General features: G+C 43.1%; 1 protein-coding gene across 1 annotated transcript in view; it reads right to left on the reverse strand.

The window, feature by feature from the left end:
- Nucleotides 1-18,385, reverse strand: part of GUCY2F (guanylate cyclase 2F, retinal) — a 93,269-nt gene that overhangs the window by 13,757 nt on the left and 61,127 nt on the right. The window contains exons 8-13 of the mRNA XM_049644168.1: nt 17,708-17,884; nt 15,329-15,485; nt 9,548-9,697; nt 6,424-6,572; nt 3,750-3,913; nt 2,778-2,970 (exon numbers count right to left, since the gene is read on the reverse strand). Coding sequence (XP_049500125.1) covers nt 2,778-2,970; nt 3,750-3,913; nt 6,424-6,572; nt 9,548-9,697; nt 15,329-15,485; nt 17,708-17,884 — 990 coding nt within the window. The remainder of the gene's footprint in view (nt 1-2,777; nt 2,971-3,749; nt 3,914-6,423; nt 6,573-9,547; nt 9,698-15,328; nt 15,486-17,707; nt 17,885-18,385) is intronic.

Here is an 18,385-nt window from a genome sequence, read left to right on the forward strand (position 1 = left end):
AGGTAGAAGAGATTGTCCCTTCTGCTTTGCCTTGGGTCTGAGAACTGGGTCTTTTTCCACCAGCTACCTCCTCCTCTCCTGGTGCTACCTATCTAAGGAGGAGCAGTATGTGCCCTCAACTGCTTTGCAGGGGGCAGTTAGAGCTGGATACTTGTAAAGAAAGGCAATCTATATTCCTCATCTTCCCAACAGAACTGTCCTCACTCTTAGTGACTGGTAAATTGAATCTTTTCAAGTAAATCCAAAAGATAAGTAAGCTGAAAGGATTTCCATGAAATGTGCCAGTCAGGCTCTGCTAGGATAAGTTTGGATCAAGTTAAAATCCATGTTCTTCTAGACAACTGCATTCACAGAGTGCAATAGTTAAGACCATGAAATTCTGATGTCATACCACCTTGGTTAGAATCCCAGATACACCATTTACAGACTGCATGGCTTTGGGAAGCCACTTAACTTCTCTGTGTTTTAGTATCCTTATTTGTAAAATAGGACAATGGCAGTACCTACCTTATAGAGTTTTCTAAGGACTAAATAACTTAATATATGCCAAAGCACTTAAAACCTGTCTGGTAGATGATAAGGGCAAGCTATCAGCAGCAGCAGCCATCATCATCATCATCATCATCAACATCACCAAACTGATATGTCTTGACACAAACCATGGGATGGTGGCTATGACTCAGCTCCAGAGAAAGTTTAGTAATCAGCAATAGGCCCCTCATCATGCCTTTCTATATAGCCAATAACAATAATGCTTTGAATCCATGGGACTTTGTACCTCATCATGCTTCCATCCAGGGCCTCCCTTACCTGGTGCAATTTGAGAAGAGGATCCCTGCCCTCAAATATGTATGCCTGCCTACACAGAGGAAGGCAATGGTTATGATGCAAATGTTACATGGGAGGGAGAGACTCACTGGCTGGCCATTATCAAAGAATAGTGGTTGACTCTTCCCCCAAATGATTCAGTCACCCAGGAGTCCCCACCAGTATGGATGAAGATATTAGAAGGCAGGGAGCATGGGCACTGCCTAGTCTTGGTGTGAGACTGCTGTGGGGAACTGTGGGTGGTGTAAGCCAGCATAAGGACACAAAAAAAGCAGAGGATGTATAGAAGGAGGTCTGGTTGAGATTGGGTGGTGGCAGGACAATTGAAACTGTAAACAAAGCACCAACTTCATAATTCTGAAGTAACCTTCTTACTTTCATTTCAGATTATCAAGTGCCAGGGGAGGTGATTCCAATTTTATAGGTAAAGAAAATGAAAACACAAACAGGTTTGGTGAGTCACTTCTGGTTTAATTTTTATTTCCTTCACACTGTTGCTTTTAATAAACAGCAGTGAAAAGTTAGATTTCATTTTTGGATTTGTATAGCCCTGCTTTTTCCTGGAAACAGCCTACTAACTCCCTTCTGCAGCCATAAAGTACCAAAAGATCTTATGGCCTCAGCCCTAAGACTTCCAACAATTGTCTGAACAGTATCAGCTGCATTGATTAAACCAGTGGCTATGTTACTGCCCATGCTGAATTATCTTTGATTTTAGTTTCAACTGAATTAGCTTTTGGTGATTTGTTTTTCTCTTCAAGCTGCTTGAGCTGAACAAGTTAAGACAGGTAGTCTGATTCCATGGATTTTTCCTGCACTGTGGTTTCCATGTGTGCTTCTTGATTAGTTTGTACTCCTGCTGATTGACAGGTATGATGTCTATTTCTGAGCCCTATTTAGGTAGCTTGGCCTACCCCTGAGGCTCTCTACCTGACCTGAAAGGGCCCTGCCTAATCTGAGATAAACACACTGCCCTGTGTGTGATTTGAGAGTTGGAACATTTCAGACTAATGTGAAGGATCCAATGAACGGAGGTACTCATTCCACAGCTCTAACCTTGGTTCCTGGGACAGAGGAGCTGTCTGAAGTTTGGGATGCCTGGGCATATTTCTCCATCAATAAGACAAGTATCCATGTTGCAGACAACATGGAAATGGCATTTGCACAGCTGTAAGATTTTTAGTCATTTTCTGCCTCAATAAAGACAACACATAAAATCAAGGGTAAGGAAGCATGGCACCTGAAATGAGTGAATGTAGTCATCTGTTCTCTGCTCATATTCTGCAACTTTGATAGGAAGAGTGGAAATTGACAGCTGGAGGGGTGGAGGGAAGGTAGGGGCAGGGGTTTGCAACCTCACAATTAATGACTTCCCTAGACCTCAGACTACTAAATAGGCTCTTGGTTACCCAGTAGCAATCCCAAAGAGCCTCAGGTGTAATAGTTCTTTGACATATGTAATGCCAGAGTTCCCTCCTGTATAAAAACAGTACCTAAGGGAGGAAACCAAATTTTAACAGCATGTATTAGATCTACACAAGCTTTACCAAAAGGAACTCTGTAGCAGTCATCAACTAGGGGCAAAACATCAATGCTTCTTCCCCTTCCCCTTCAGTACCTAGCATGATAGTGCCTACAGTGTGGTTACTTAGCCACTGAAGCACAATAAGCCTTTTTTGCTCTTATTAGTCTCAGTTCTAGAAAACAAAGGAAATCTAACTAGCAATCTCTTGCTGGGTTCATACTGTTACTTTGTAAAGTGTGAAATTGTATGCATTCTATCCGGCCTTCATTTCTAATAACGTACCAATGGAAGTGGTATACTATCTAAATTTTACTTCCTAACTAACCACATTCAGTAAAATCCTTTTAGTTTCGGAATGCATACCAATAAGCCTCATACAAAAATTTTCTCTCTAGAATATATATGTCTCTGCTAAGTAACTTACCTTGTAGACATCATGACTGCCAATGATGGCATCAAAGAGTGTGTACAGGTCATTGAGAAGATCCACCACCTCAATGGGCTCACTCATGGCGGAAATGGTGGTGAAGCCCACAATGTCACTGAAGTACAAGGTGACCAAGTCAAAGCCCTCAGGTTCAACCGTGCAGCCCTTTTTGAGGGATTCAGCAACTGACCTAAAAAGCAGACACAACTATTCCTCAGAGAATATAGGCCTCCCTACATGCCACACACACATATCTGCTAGAGCACAGTTTCTCCAAAAATCACTGCCAAGTAAATGATGAGTAAGTAGATGTCATCTGGATGAAAACATTAATTCTTTAATTTATTCTATAAATATATATTGAGTGTTTATGATGTGCCAGGCACTGTGCCAGATGCTGGAATACAGCACTGAACAGACAGCCTTTGTGTTTTTGTGGAGTTTTTTCAGCAAGCTATCCTTCTTCCTCAGCTGTCCCTTCACTCAGGGAATGTTCCTAGGTAGCTGCTTTGCATGAGACTAGTTTCCCCTATTATCTCCTAGAAGATTACTTTATGACATGATAAGGTGCCTTGGAAATTTTGGAAACTGTATCAACAGGTAAGGCTTTGAACTAAGGAAGGAAAAACCTAGAAAAACAACTCTGCTACTTTCTTCTAGGAGCTCAAAGAACTGCCTCCTTTTAATTGGTCAACTTCCAGGCAAAGTCATGAAGTGACACATAGAAAAACTGAAGCACCAAAAACTTAAATGACCAGCATGATCCACAGGTAGTGGGAAATTAGGAAGTGTGCTCTTCTCCCTTGGTTTCCAATTCATCTTTGATTTGAAGGTGTGACTCAAACCTACTGGGAGTAAAGAGGGTACGGGACAGGGGGAAGGAGCAGTTAGTTGATGGGTAATTTTTTTTCTATTTTTAATAGAACACACTGTTACAAAGATTCTCACTCCTCAGGTGTTCACACATACGGTGGTAGCATCTGTGTTAGAAGCTGTTCCGTTTTCTGTTTTTCAATTTCCAGCTCTTCAGTGCGTTCCCGGATCAAATCTTCCAAGTTGCTAGAATATTGTTCCAACATCCGAAGCATGGAATCAATGATATTGGTCTTCTTCCCTTTATTGAAAGTTTTAAACTGGAGGTAAAACAGAAAAAGGACCCAGGGAATTCTTAACCCACAAACTCAGAGATGATGGCTAGGACACCTTATCAAAAATCCCTTCCTCCAAAATGCCAGGGCATGAGAAGTAAACCTAGGTATAAGTAGGAAAAGTCACCACTCAACTTCAATGTTACCTGGCCCATTCACAAGACTCTTTTCCCCTGAGCACTTCTTCCCCCACCCTTCTGGTTCTTTGAAATCTGAGCAAAGGTGTTCTGGGAAGGATTCTTCAGTTCCCAGATGCTGTCACATGAATAGTAGCTACTTCAAAGACAATAGGATCTGGTCTTGAGCCCTGGCCATTTGTGAGTGGGATAAGAGGAAAGAGGGAAGGAAGCACTGTTTTACCCTTCTAGATAATCAGCCTATGAAATCATCCTGACTTCTAATGCCACTGTGTTATCAGTTCTTGGACAGAGGGAGGTTCCTTGACCTCTTAAATATGACCCAAGAGCTACATGGTAAAATCTACCCTTATTTCTTACCATAGGGTCCAGGAATAATAGGTGCCCTACCACCTGCCCTTCATGTCAGTCAGGGTCATGTAGAAATTCAACTGGTCTTGGGGCGCCTGGGTGGCGCAGTCGGTTAAGCGTCCGACTTCAGCCAGGTCACGATCTCGCGGTCCGTGAGTTCGAGCCCCGCGTCGGGCTCTGGGCTGATGGCTCGGAGCCTGGAGCCTGTTTCCGATTCTGTGTCTCCCTTTCTCTCTGCCCCTCCCCCGTTCATGCTCTGTCTCTCTCTGTCCCAAAAATAAATAAAAAACATTGAAAAAAAAAAATTAAAAAAAAAAAAAAAAAAAAGAAATTCAACTGGTCTTGAGCCATTCTATGCCCTGATCCTTTAGAGGTGGGTGCATGCCGCAGATTTTTCATGTGCCCTCCTGAGACTCTGTCCATCTACAGAGACAGGGAGAGCAGCATAGCATTGGAATCACAAGAGGGTAACCCCCCCCTTGCTGATGTGGTCAGCATGCACAAGGCTGTGTTTACAATAAAAGACTGGTGGTAGTTTTGCTGAGCAGACATCTAGGAACCTATCCCAATGAATCCTTTTTATGCAGCTGGGCCACAAATGCTCCCCTTAGCACTCAGTGCCCCAAGGCTGATACTAGGAGTCCCTTTCTGAGCCTGGTCCACATCTACATGTCTACCAAAGTCCTACAGGTAATCTCAGTAGCCAGTTCAATTGTTTAAGGCTCCCCCTATTGCCTAACCCAGGGAGCCTTCCTCTCTTTCTCTTCCCATTTAAGTTTTATTAGCTGCAGGAAGTTGGCAGGCTATCCTTGTCTTTCAGTACCGAAGCATTTCAGTAAAGGCAGTCCTACCAATGTCTTGTTTGAAGGCCGTATGATGTGCACTCCTTCTGTCTATCACCAGCTTCTCTGCTGCCTTCTGAAATAACATCTGTAGCATCAACACAAGAGCAAATGCTTTTTCTCCTGCCTCATGGTAAGTTTTCAGAAATGTGACCTTCATGGTCCTTTGCCTTTTCCATACTATTAAACACCTGTTTGAGTGTCCTCAAGAAACCCAGCCAGGCTAATGGAGGCATTGTTAGCTGGGGACATGGATGACTTCATATGCAGGGCCCCCTCAGGCTTTCCATCCAACTGTTTCTTTTTTCCGCCTCAGATACCTGCCACTCACAAAGCATCTCAGTGCTGTACTCCAGCCAGGCTCAAAAGCCTCTCCACCAGAGCTGACACAGCACTCACAGAAAGCACCCTCAGTTTCGGTATCCTGTAGTTTCAACAAAGCCCTAAGCAGCATGTTCCTACATAGGAACTGCACTTTAGCTCCCTTAGCAGGGCTTTCTCTGTCCTTACCTCATTTCCCCTTTTTCATCCCCAACTATAGGGAAAGAATCAAACTCTTTAGAAATTCAATATCTTAAGGAGAGAAGTTATCATTTTCCGTGCACTCTATTGCCTCAAGGAGTTCCCTAGGAACCTAAAAAGTCTCCTCCTTTTCTACTCCCCATTTGCACTTTCTTCCATCATGAGCACACTTTCAAACACCATTTATCTTTCCTGACCCTCCAAAACCACCTGGCATCACTTAAATGGAATACTCAGCAGAGTTCTCTGGGATCTCCAAAGCAAACATGGCTCTATGAGGGTCCACATACATCTCTTCCATGATACCCATCTTTTAACAGTCTCAATGCCATTGCCTTGCAAATGCCCAGTGGTTCAATTTTATTTCTGAAAGGTTGGTTAGGTCAGATTGTGGGTGGTCTGGAACAGAGGTTCATATACCAAAGAACATTAAAACCAACCATTGCTCTCTTGGAGGATGTGCTAGGAATGCTCCAGGATCAAAAGCCTCCAACTAGCCACCCCATGCTACTTCCCCAAGAGGAGTGATGTTCTCTTTTGCAAGAGATTCCTTTCACAATATGATGAGAACCCAAATACTTAGTTTTGGTAGGCTGGCTTTGGGATGACTTCTGGGCAATGCTAAGATTCAGAGAGTACTTACCTGATTAAATATTTCATCAAAAGTTGGTCGCTGTTCTGCAGCTTCAGCCCAGCACTGCTTCATTAGCTGGAGACATTCTGCAGGGGCATATTCAGGAGGAACCACTGGTCTGTACACAGGAGGAGGCTTCTTAAGTCTGTCTATGATTTCTGTCCAGAAACAAGAAGAAAAAGTCTTATAAATTGTAGAAAAAGCACTAGGATTTGGCAAAGATCATAGAGTTTTAGCCAAGAAAGGGGTTAATCAGGAAAAATCACAGAAAGCCATCTCCTTTGCTTTCTCCTTAGGTGGCTTGAATATAAATTGTATCTGAGCAAAGGATGTGTCATTCAATTGATGAGGGGACAAGAAAATAATCAGTTGGGCTATTAGTATCATTTAGGTACAGCTTTATCCTGCTCCTACTAGGTTTTAGATGTGGCCTATCTGACGTTGATTCTAACACTACACACCTCCAATGATCTGGCTCCCTTCAATGACCCCCAAATCATCTAAACTTTTCAGTCCCCACAGTAGACCCACTTAGCCCTCCCTGAAGGCCCAGGCCCAGCCCAGATCCATGCTGTGAGCCCTGCCTGGCCCCTAGGGAAAGAGGATTAAGAACTCCAGTCAATAGTTTAAGACCTCATCTGGATCTTCCTGACTGCTTGTCCTTAAACTTCACTTTCAGTGGAAAATTTACTATGTATCAGACTATGGGCTAACCACACTGAATGCATTCTTTCATTAGATTCTCACTACAAACAGATGAGGTAGGAACCCTTATTTTTATTTTACAGAAGGAGAAAATGAGGGACAGAAAGAAAGTAAATTGCTCAAAGTCACAAGGCTAGTAACAGAATTTGAATTTTACCCCAGGCAGTCTCACTTCCAAATGCCTCAGACTTCAAGTAGGAGTTCCAAAACTCCCTGTTCAAGACCCAAAAACCATTAGTGAGCAAAGATCTAGATCAGGAAGACTGAGAGAACTCCCTGGAAGTAGGAGAAAATAGCCTCCAATGTCCTCAGCAACCCACACTCAAACTGGACCAGCCTAGCCTTCTGCCAAACATTCTTAAAACACGAATCTGGCCATGTCACTTTCTTGCTTAAAACCCTTTCACGACTTCTCATAACACAGAGGGTAAAATCCAAGCCCTATCTCTTGAGCTCATTTCTTATCCTTAAACACCTCCCAACACCCCCAACTCCAATATTCTTATCATGAACCAAACCTTGCTTGCCCCACCAGTGCGCCCTCCCCACCCTTACATTGGCTACAACACTCCAACAGTGTTGCTTCATACCATAGTAAGTGTCCCCTTGTTTCTATGAAAGAATTTCAGCTGTTGCCTCTGACTTCTCAGCGCCTTGTCACATCACACTTCTGCTTCTTTAGCCCCGGTTGGCCTATACCAGGAATAGTTTCTCTACTGCAGCACCCTGCCCTCAGTGTAATAGATTCCATGTGAACCAATCCCTTGGGGTTTGACTGCCCTCATCTGCTCTCTGGTAAAGGGAGTCCTTATCCTTTTACCAGAATACCACTGAGTTGAATGGGTTACCTCTCTGCTGAGGCTCAGCATAATTCATACCCCTCAGGACCTAATAGTCCAATTGAGGAAATAAATAATGACCAACAATATAAGCCTTCTAGCAGACATACACACAGGGATGCACAGAGGGGGCACCTGGCCCACACAAAAGAAGTTATAAAAGGTTTTCCAGGGCAGATGGTAAAAATTGGATGATGCAAAGTGGGGAGAAGGTGAGGGCATTCCAGGTACTGTGAACAGCACTCCTGAAGGCACAAAGAGACCAAGGTGCTTCCAGTCATGTGGTTTAGCTGGCGTGCAGGGGGTGACAGAAGATAAGCTTAGATACGTGGCTAGGGGCCAGATTATGAAGAGCCTTGTATGTCATGTGAGGAATCTGGGCTTCATTTGACAAATGATGGTAAACACTCAGAGAGTTTTGAGTAGAGGAATGATATGGGACTCTGAGTAGGGCAAAGGATAGTTAAGTATTTGGGGTTTCTTTGCTTTGTTTTGTTTGCATTTTTTATTTTTTATCTTGAAATGAATTTAGACTTCCAGGAAAGTTGTAAAAGTAGTGTAATAATTCCCTGTATACCCTTCACTCAGCTTCCCTAATGTTAATAGCTTATATAACCATAGTACAAAGGAAATGAACATTTGGTACAATACTAATACTACTGTTCTAGTCTTTATTTGAATTTCATCGATTTTATTCCTAATATCCCTCCTCTATCCCACAATCTTGAATCCAATTCAAGATCCCAATCTACAGTTAATTATTGTGTCACAGTCTCCTTCAATCCATGATGGTTCCTTATTCTGTCACTGTGTTTCATGACTTTTGATGAGTATTGGACAGTTATTTTGCAGAATGTCTCTCACTTAGGGGTGTGCCTGATGTTTTCTCATCGTTAGATTCAGGTTATGCATTTTTTGCAAAAATTCCACAAGGGTGATATTGTGCCCTTCTTGGTGTATCACTTCAAGGGGTACATGAGGTCAACATGCCTCGATCACTTGGTTAAGGTAGTGTCTGCAGGATCCTCTGTTAGTAAACGTATTATTTTTCCACCTGTAATTACTAAGTATCTAGTGGGTTTACACTCTTAGAATATGCAAATATCCTGTTTCCCCTCAAACTTTTGCCCACTGATTTTACCATTCATTGATGTATTGTGCCTGGTAGTCAAACATTTTCATGAAAGATGAGGATGAAAGCCTATGGTATGAAAATATGGAAGGACCTTGCCATTCACCAGCATCATGAGGGGTACCGAAATACCTGGCATGGAGTGTCTCAAAGTAGACGAGGCTCCTTAAAAAAAAAAAAAAAAAAAAAAAAGGACCAACATAGGTCCTGTAGGTCCTTGGCTTGCATCACAGTTTGGGAAAAGCCAGCTTCTTGGGTTACGGAATTTCTTCCAAATGCCTAAATCTGTTTGGCTCCAAGTCCCACCTGTGCACAACTCGAGTTATTTGCAGACTAGCAGGCAGTTAGCACAGACAGATGACAGTGTTCACTCTTGTGGCAAATTACAACAGCCTGGGTTAGGCTGATGATCTGGGTCATGGTGGCCCCCAGTGCTCTTTTCTCACCTCCTGCTTACCTTTGGCAGGCAGATCCACCATGCAGAATGGGGTGCCCCGGACCATCACTTCTTGCATGATGATGGCAAAGCTATAGACATCTCCTGCAAAAGAACCTAACCTGCTGCCGTTTGGAGCTCTCAACAGTTCAGGGGCCGTCCATAGCAACTCTGAAAAGAAAGCATTGTGTAATAAATGCAGGAAGGATTAACTGACAGCATCTGCAATGCCCTCAAGGGTTCCAAGGGTGCTGTTTCATTGACTGCTTTATATTTTTATTAGACAGGATGGCATGCTAGTGCCCCCCAGGGTCCAAATCTATGAATCTAAGAAATTATGCACAGAGGAAAGCATACTACTCTCCCCACTCCAGGACCATGCAGGCAGACACAGCAGAGGTGTGGGGAAGGGCAGAGAAGCTCAAAGTAGCAAAACTATCTGGCACTTCCTTTCTTGCTCTCTTGAACCTGCAAGTAGCAATTGGCAGGCTGCCAGGGAAAGGCAAGTGCACAACCACTCTGGTTGCCATAGATTTGCTGTTTGCTGAGATCTATATGTGCCTGGTAATTTGATTGTGTTGGAGCTCAGGGATTCACAAGTTGCTTTCTCCAGGTCTTCTCTAAGAGGATTAGAGGATCTCCAGGCTCCCTCTATTCCTCACAGAGCAAAAAGTGCAACAGTCCCTTCAAGTCAGTTCTACAAATATTTATTGAGGGTCTACTATGTACGAGGCACTATGCTAGGTACAGGGATGGTGCCAGAGATGAATTTGACCTTGCCTCTGCCCTCGTAGAGTTCACAGACCAGTGGGCAAGACAGAACTGTGAACCCCTGACTGCAATACACGGCAGGGCCACTTAAGTAATGTAGAAAGAAATACACATTAATAATATAAATGGACTAGTCAAAAGTTGGAGGCAGCCTTTTACATTGAATCATATGAAATTGCCATTTCTGTGGGTCAAAAATGGTTGAATATTGGCAATTCCATGAAGTTCAAACTAGAAAAAGAGAAAACAGCTGATCAAATTAATCCAGGAAGGCTTCCCGGAAAAACTTAAATCTTAAAGGAGTTTGTTCAAAAGGTCAAGGATGCAGTTTCCTAGAGCTGAGAGGGTAAGGGCTTTGCAGGGAGAAAGAACAGTACATGCAAAAGAACGAGAAGTAGAAAGGAGCAAATTGCAGATGGGGGTGGTGGTAAGCAGATTAGCTTGGCTGAAGAGAAGGGCTCTGTTAAGGAATAATGAGAAATGAGAAATGGGCTTGATGAAGTGGGGGAGGGAGAGTGGCTGGAAGAATGAGGGCAGAAGGTGAGAGGCCCTGAGAGTCAAATGAAGGCATTTGGAGTGAATACAAAAGGCAGTAGGGGTGCGGGAGCTGGAGAGGGATTTGATGAAAGCTGTGTTTGGAAGATTAATCTGGCAACCTGCACAAACTGGATTGAAGAAGGAGAGAGGCTGGAGTCAGGGAGACCAGCTAGGAAGTTATTACAGTAAGAGCCAGGGGAGAGGGGAAGGGGGCCTGAATGGGGGATGGGGGAAGCAGCAACAGGACAGGGAACCAGATACACAGGAAGGCTATAATGAAGGTAGTGACAGGGCTGGGGATGGGATTCATGTGCTCCTTGGAGGGGAGATGTTTGGAGTAAATAAGGGGTTGGAGTCCAGGAAGGAAGGCTGGAGAACAGTGTCTGCTGAGGGTGAGGGTGAGTGCAGGGGGAAAGTGCTGGCTAACTTTTCATCTCTATAAATTTTGGGGTATTGGGAAGAGGGCCCACGGGACTAGCCCATGGGAAGCAGGCCGGAGGATGGAAAGGTCAGAGGTTATTTTGATTTGTTAGTGAAACCCGGGAAAGAGAAACTCGCCCTGGAAATTCCTATTTTGAGCCAATCCTGATCAAAATGGCGGAACAGGGAATTCTAGCCTCACCCCCAATCATGTACTCACTTTCTCCCTTTGTCTCCCAGGTGTCCCCAGCCTTTGTCCCACACCCCTATATTCTCCCACCCTCATGACATTCTCTGATATTTTTACTATAATGATTTTGCCATTATATCTTCTTGTCTAGGAGGATTTGTATTTGCAAATAACCAAAAGATTGAACGCTACTTTGGTGAAAAGAATACATTTCTGACTGTGGGATGTCAGGAATACATTTCTGATATGGTTTGGAGGGGCGGGGGGGGGTGTATCTTGGAGCAAGAAAAACGCAGCTGCTTCTTCTGTTACCCTCTCTCCTGCACATTTAAAAGCACAAGAAGGGAAAAGAGGGCGAAACTCTCTGGTAAAAAGCGGGGTGATTAAATACAATCATTACCAAATAGTATTTTCAAAGAGCACTTACATGTATGTTGTTAATGGCTAAAATGAGGCTTTATCTGCACTATACTTACATAATTGAAAGTGGACAGTAATGAATACACTTACAACCTACCCCCATTTCCCCATCCCCACTCCAGAGCCAAGTAAGAGCCACTACCTGCCATTAGACTTGAACTCTCAGGAAAACTAGAAAAATTACTTTGGCTTGTTTTGTATCTGCTGATGCCAGTACTAACTCTGAGCCTTGCTATGGTGATAAAAATCAACTGTGGAGAGCCAGTGTGGTGAAGTACAAAAGAACATAGAGTTGAAAGTCAAGAGACAGGGGTTCACAATCTTAGCTTGGTCACCTTACCAAACCTCAGCTTCCCCATCTGTAAAATGGAAGTTGAGCCAGATGATTTGCAAGGGCCTCCTAATTATAAGATTCTATTAGCCCTGTCATCTAAGAGGGAAGCAGTAAGGTTCATTATTTCATTTTATTCCATCCATTCACTGATTCAACCAACATTTGATTTGCCAGATGCTGTGAAAGGCACTGAGGGAGGCAAGCCTGTTTCTTGCCTTTGCAGAGCTTATAGGTTGGGAAGGGAGAGAAGACAGAATGCCATATCAACAAAGTATGGTATTATAACTGGGGCACCTGGGTGGCTCAGTCGGTTGAGCGTTCGACTTTGGCTCAGGTCAGGATCTCACAGTTTGTGAGTTCGAGCCCCGTGTCAGGCTCTGTGCTGACAGCTCAGAACCTGGAGCCTGTTTCAGATTCTGTGTCTCCCTCTCTCTGCCCCTTCCCTGCTCATGCTGTGTCTCTCAAAAATGAATAAACATTAGAAAATTGTTCTTAAAGTATGGTATTACAACAAAGTTCAGGGGCACCTGCTTGGCTCAGGGTTAAGCATCCGACTTCGGCTCAGGTCACCATCTCACGGTTCACAAGTTGGAGCCCCACGATGGACTCTGTACTGACAGCTCAGAGCCTGGAGCCTGCTTCAGATTCAGTGTCTCCCTCTCTCTTTGCCCCTCCCCTGCTCGTGTTCTGTCTCTCTCCCTCTCAAAAAATAAATAAACATTTTTAAATGTTTAATATAAAAAAACAACAAAGTTCAAAGCCCTAAGGATCATAAAGAGAGGAGCTTAGCTGAGCAAAGGGGGTTATGGAAAGTCTCTTAAATCAGTGGTATTAAAGTTAAGCCCTGAAGAAAGAGTAGAATTTAGCCAGACTCAGAGGAGTGTATAACAGACTGGGAAGGAAAAGTGTCCCAAGGAATGGGCACAGCATGTGTGAAGACCTGCAAGTAAGAGAGAGCCTGGGGTAAACAACTGGAAGGAGCTCAGTACTGCTAGAGCACAGAGGTGGAGAGGGAGTGATTAAGCACGAGAGGTCCACAAGGCCCAAACCACACAGGGCTCATAAGCCATGTAAAGGAATTTGAACTTTATCCTACGAGCAATGGGAAGCCATTCAGTGAATTTTGGCACAGCTGTAACATGATCAGATTTGCAGTTGAGAAAACAACCCTCTGGCTGCAGTGCGTGAAGAATGGATTTGAGCATCCAGACTGCCATTGAAATTTGGAGAGTGAAATGAAACAGTAAGAGGGAGAGACAGCAAGAGACAGACCGGATCCATACACACACACACACACACACACACACACACACACACACTATTCTTTCCCCACTCTAATACCAGAGTTTCTTAAGTTTGCAAGTTTCCAACCTGTGAATTAAGTGGAACTCTGGGAGGCTGGTCATTGTGTTTTATCTTTTATAGATGACTCATAGTGACAGGAAGCTAAGTACTTGCCAATCTGCAGCTGTTGTCCTCAACATCCTCAGCATTAACACCAGGCAACTACTCAAGATTTCAAATTGGAATTAGCCAAACAATAACCATAAGACTAACTTGGCAACAAGAACAGGTCCACAGAAAAGGCGGGGGGGCGGAGAGAGAAAGAGAGAATATCACATGGTTTTTACTGTGATTACCAGGAGCTTCAAGTCCTCCCAAGCATGGATGGGCAGAGAAAGGAAAATGTTATTACAAGCCATAATTTAGCTAGGTGTAGGGGCCAGTCTTCCAAAAACCTGAACTGAATTTCTGGCACTGCTGCTAAGTAGCTGCAGGACTTGGACAAACCTTGAGTCTCAGTGATCTCATCTGTAAAATGAGAAAGTTGGACTAGATGCCTCCCTAAAGTTCAGTATTCCGTAAGTTTTTGTTGTTGTTGTTGTTGTTGTTGTTGTTTTTTAACGTTTATTTATTTTTGAGACAGAGAGAGACAGAGCATGAACGGGGGAGGGTCAGAGAGAGGGAGACACAGAATCTGAAACAGGCTCCGGGCTCTGAGCTGTCAGCACAGAGCCGACGCGGGGCTCGAACTCACGGACCGCGAGATCATGACCTGAGCCGAAGTCGGCCGCTTAACCGACTGAGCCACCCAGGCGCCCCTATTCCATAAGTTTTATACAGCACGAAGATGATGCCACTCATGGCTGAGCTGTCTGTCTGTCTGTATGCATGTGTCCTCCCTGTGTCTTTCAGTTTTCGTTTCTCTTATGTAGTAAAGTCTGCAGTGTGAAAAATTCCAATGCCACAGACTCTTAAGAATATGAGTATATGTTGTAATCTTGATATGTCCCTCTGTCTGCCTTTTTGGGGTTGTCGGTTTCTCTGTGTTTTTATGTCACTCTCTTCTTCACCCTTGCAGTGCTCGTTAAAACCTTTAATGCCCAAGTTTCCTATATGTATTTAACTCAGTTCATTCTCTCCTCTTACTCTTTCTCTTTCTTCCTTCATCTCTTCCATCAGTACATTCCCTCCTATTTTTCACTCACCCACTCCCAATTCCCCATCTCAGATTTCTCCTTTTTCTTTGATCTGTTATGACCCCTACAGGCATTGTTTGGTGCTGCCACTGGGGCCCTAAACAGAAGACAAAAACACAAAACGGGAGTTTACAGGCATACCTACTTATTTACTAGAAGGCCATAGTTCTGTCTGAAGCCATCCCACACAACCCACAGAGTATTTACTTGTTGGGAGCCCCCTCCTTGCTTCTTTCTCTCAGACTGAGACAGTGAGGGTAGGCTCTAGTGACATCCCATTCCAGCATGTGCTTCGTGGGGGTCCAGCTACCAAATTACCTTCCATTCAACCTGAAAAGTATTTATTGAGCACCTACTGTGTGCCTATAGCTCAGCAAGTTCCTCCAGAGACTCCTGGGGTCTCCAAACAATACCGCCTAATCCTGCCACAGCAGGAACTCAACATTATTGCACTGGCTTTGTTCTGAAGGGTAGGCTGTGCTGAGATTACAGCCTGCAGACTTCATTCAACTCCTTTGGCTTGGAAATGAGGCTGAATTTTCAACAAAAGTGGGTAGTTGAATTGGCCTGAGGCTTTAATTCAGTTTGTATTCTCATTTGAATTTTGGAGTTACCTTGTATGCATCAGAAGGGCATAATACATTGCTTACCTTCTGCAGAAGGTTCTTCTTGGGAGAGTCTTAGTGTTTCCAAGATATCATTAAAGCCGTAATCTGTCACTTTTAGTACAAAACGCCCATCAACCACACAGTTCCTAGACTTCAGCCTCCCATGAGCAAACTCTCTGTGGTGTAAGTACTTCATGCCCTGCAGATGATACAAACAGGATTTATTTAGTAACTTATTTAACTATTTTGTGCTTTTAGAAGCCAGTGTCTGAGCTTGTTAATGGTATGAGCTACTATAGTCAAGAATTCAGCCCTTTTTTCTTATATGCAAGCAAAGCAAAACTTTGACAACAAGAATTATTTCCAGGTCCCTTCCAACTCTAAAATTTTATGCTTTGATGAATAAATGTATCTTGTATGTATAGAGAAGTGTCTGTTATTGGGAAATTTATTGGCATTTCAAACATAGGATAGATCCATGCATACATAATTTCCAAGAATTGAAATATTCTGATTTCCCCCCAAAAAGTCTAGCCCAACTTTCATCCACCATTGGCAGGAATGAAAATTGGTTCACTTTTTTGGTGGGCAATTTGGCAACAGGTATCAAAATTGAAAGCATGCATACCCTGTGACCTAAGGATTCTGCTTCCCCTCTAAAGAAACGCTTGTACATCTGCACAAGGAGACATACACCAGAATGCTCAAGGCAGCTCTGCTTTATAATATTATATCATTAAAACTATAGTAAATACGTATCAAGAAGGAACCGTCCAAATTGTGGTGCATCCCAACTGTGGTATATTCTCCAGCAGTTAACAGCAATAAAATAGATCCGTATGTACGAACAGGGAATCATCTCTAAGCCATAAAGTAAGTGAAAAATACTAAGATGCAAAACTATGTGACATCATGTATTTTTAAAAACAACCAAATCTATAATGTACGTAAATACACATGAAATGAATTGCAAGGTTAATCACCGAATTGTCATCAGTGGTTAACTTTGGGGGAAGATGTGAAAGAGGGTAGAGTAAATGTCAATGTATTCCCATATATATTTATATCATGTGATTTTAAATTTCATTTAATACGGTATTTTTGTAATTAAAAATATACCACGAAAGCTGAATACTGCTGATCTTTGCAGCTTGCTGGGCAACTTTATATGACATTCAAATGTAATCCACCAGGACTCTATCAGATGGGTTTATTTGTTCACATATAAATGCAATTCATATTCTAGTGCAATCATCTCAGAACTGTTTATGCTGAGCCCTTTTAAGTATCTTGCTCTATTTTGTGGCCTGACACCCCTTTGTGTTTGTATGCTTTACATCCTGTGCCCTCAGAAAATATGCAGTCCCCAGTACTTCCAAGCCAAGTCTGCAGTGGGTGAGATTTCCCCCGGGGTTGTCTAATGCTTGGCTTTCATTCATCATGGGCCTGAGAGGACTGTCATTTAGAAGATTCTCCCTTAACTCACGGGACCTTGCTTATAGGATGAGTGGAAAGAGTACTAGAATTGAAATCAGGAGATTTGGATTCTATTATCAGCTCTGCCACTTAATAGTTGGCTGATAAATATTTATTGAGCACTTACTATGTATGGCAGACACTATATAACAAAGTATACCTCATTTAGCTTCTCTGAACCTCCGTAAAAGGAGGCTAATCACATTTTATGGACAATTGGAATGCGATAATGTCTATAAAGCTACCTTGAAAAGGGTTAGGCCACAATAGAAAGGTCAAGACTGGTCAATATGCAAGAAGCTCAACAAATCATTGATTAAGCAGTTCAGCTCCATAAAAATGCATGTAGATAAAATTTGCATATTATTCCAAGGAGTTCAAGGACTGCACTAAAGCCAATACATAGACCCATCCATGAACCCCCTTAGCTGTCAATAGTCCTTGCCTCAGAGAATGGAGTTGCTGCCCAATAGACCCTATGGTCTTTTGGCTTTCTGGTCATGCTGAGTTTTATATTTACACCAATGGTATGTAAAGACCTGTCACCTGTTCTAGACTGAAACACCTTTTAGAAGGCGAACCAGGAGATGAAGCTAAGCAGCACCAAAGGATCTGAGAATGAGTACTTTTCCACATCCAGAACGCAGAGAAACAGGATGGAAGAAAGTATTGCTTAAGGCAAAGAGTGCTCAATGGCAACAGGAAGTAAAGACAAATCTGGCCCTCAAATTGAGGAACAGGGGTGGGAGGAGTAAATCTTTTCTATATCAGTACCTTATAATAGATATGGACAAAGGGACTACGAGAAGGGATGGGGGCAGACCATGGGTAGGAAGGTGGAAAAGTGAGATCATCACAATGACCCAAGGAAAATAAAACATCTGAAAAACATTTAAATTCTAATCTCTAGGGAAAATCTAAAATTTCCTCAGTCTTTCCATTAACCTTGATGAGATCCAGCAGGAGTGATGATTTAAACATCCAGTCAAGTTTCACATCCTGATTTGTCAATATGTCTTCTAGGCTCCTTCTGGAACAGAATTCTGTCACAATGGCAAACATTCCTGAATCATAGAAGAAGCCCAATAAAGGGTTAATATTTTCATGACGTAGGTCCTTCATCTGGAAACAGAGGGAGAGAGAAAAGTCACAACTGTCCTGTCACAACTGGGGACTAGAGTTTAGAGCACATACCCTTCTCTTCATTCTTCCTATGACTGGTTGCTGTGATAAGCTGAATTTTGGCCCCCATTATCTCCAATCTCTGATTTTAGTCTTGTGATTGTTAAGTTATATGGCAAAAAGTAGGCCTAATCTGATTATATGAGCCCTTCAAACCAGAAGAAGAGGGAGGAGCAAGAGTCAGAGAGATTCAAAGTGTGAGGACTCAACACTCCATTGTCGACCTTGAAAATAGAGGAAGGAGGCTACAAATCAGGGAATATGGGCAGCCTCTGGAAGCTGCAGACAGCTCTCAGCTGACACCCAGCAAGGGAATAGGGACTTCAGTCTTACAACTGTACAGAACTAAATTCTGCTGACAATCTGACTGAGCCTAGAAGTGATTTACCCCCAGAGACTCCAAATAAGGGTCCAGCGTGACTGACACCTTAACTTCAGCCT

Source organism: Panthera uncia, chromosome X, assembly GCF_023721935.1.
Source record: "Panthera uncia isolate 11264 chromosome X, Puncia_PCG_1.0, whole genome shotgun sequence".
NCBI classification, from domain to species: domain Eukaryota; kingdom Metazoa; phylum Chordata; class Mammalia; order Carnivora; family Felidae; genus Panthera; species Panthera uncia.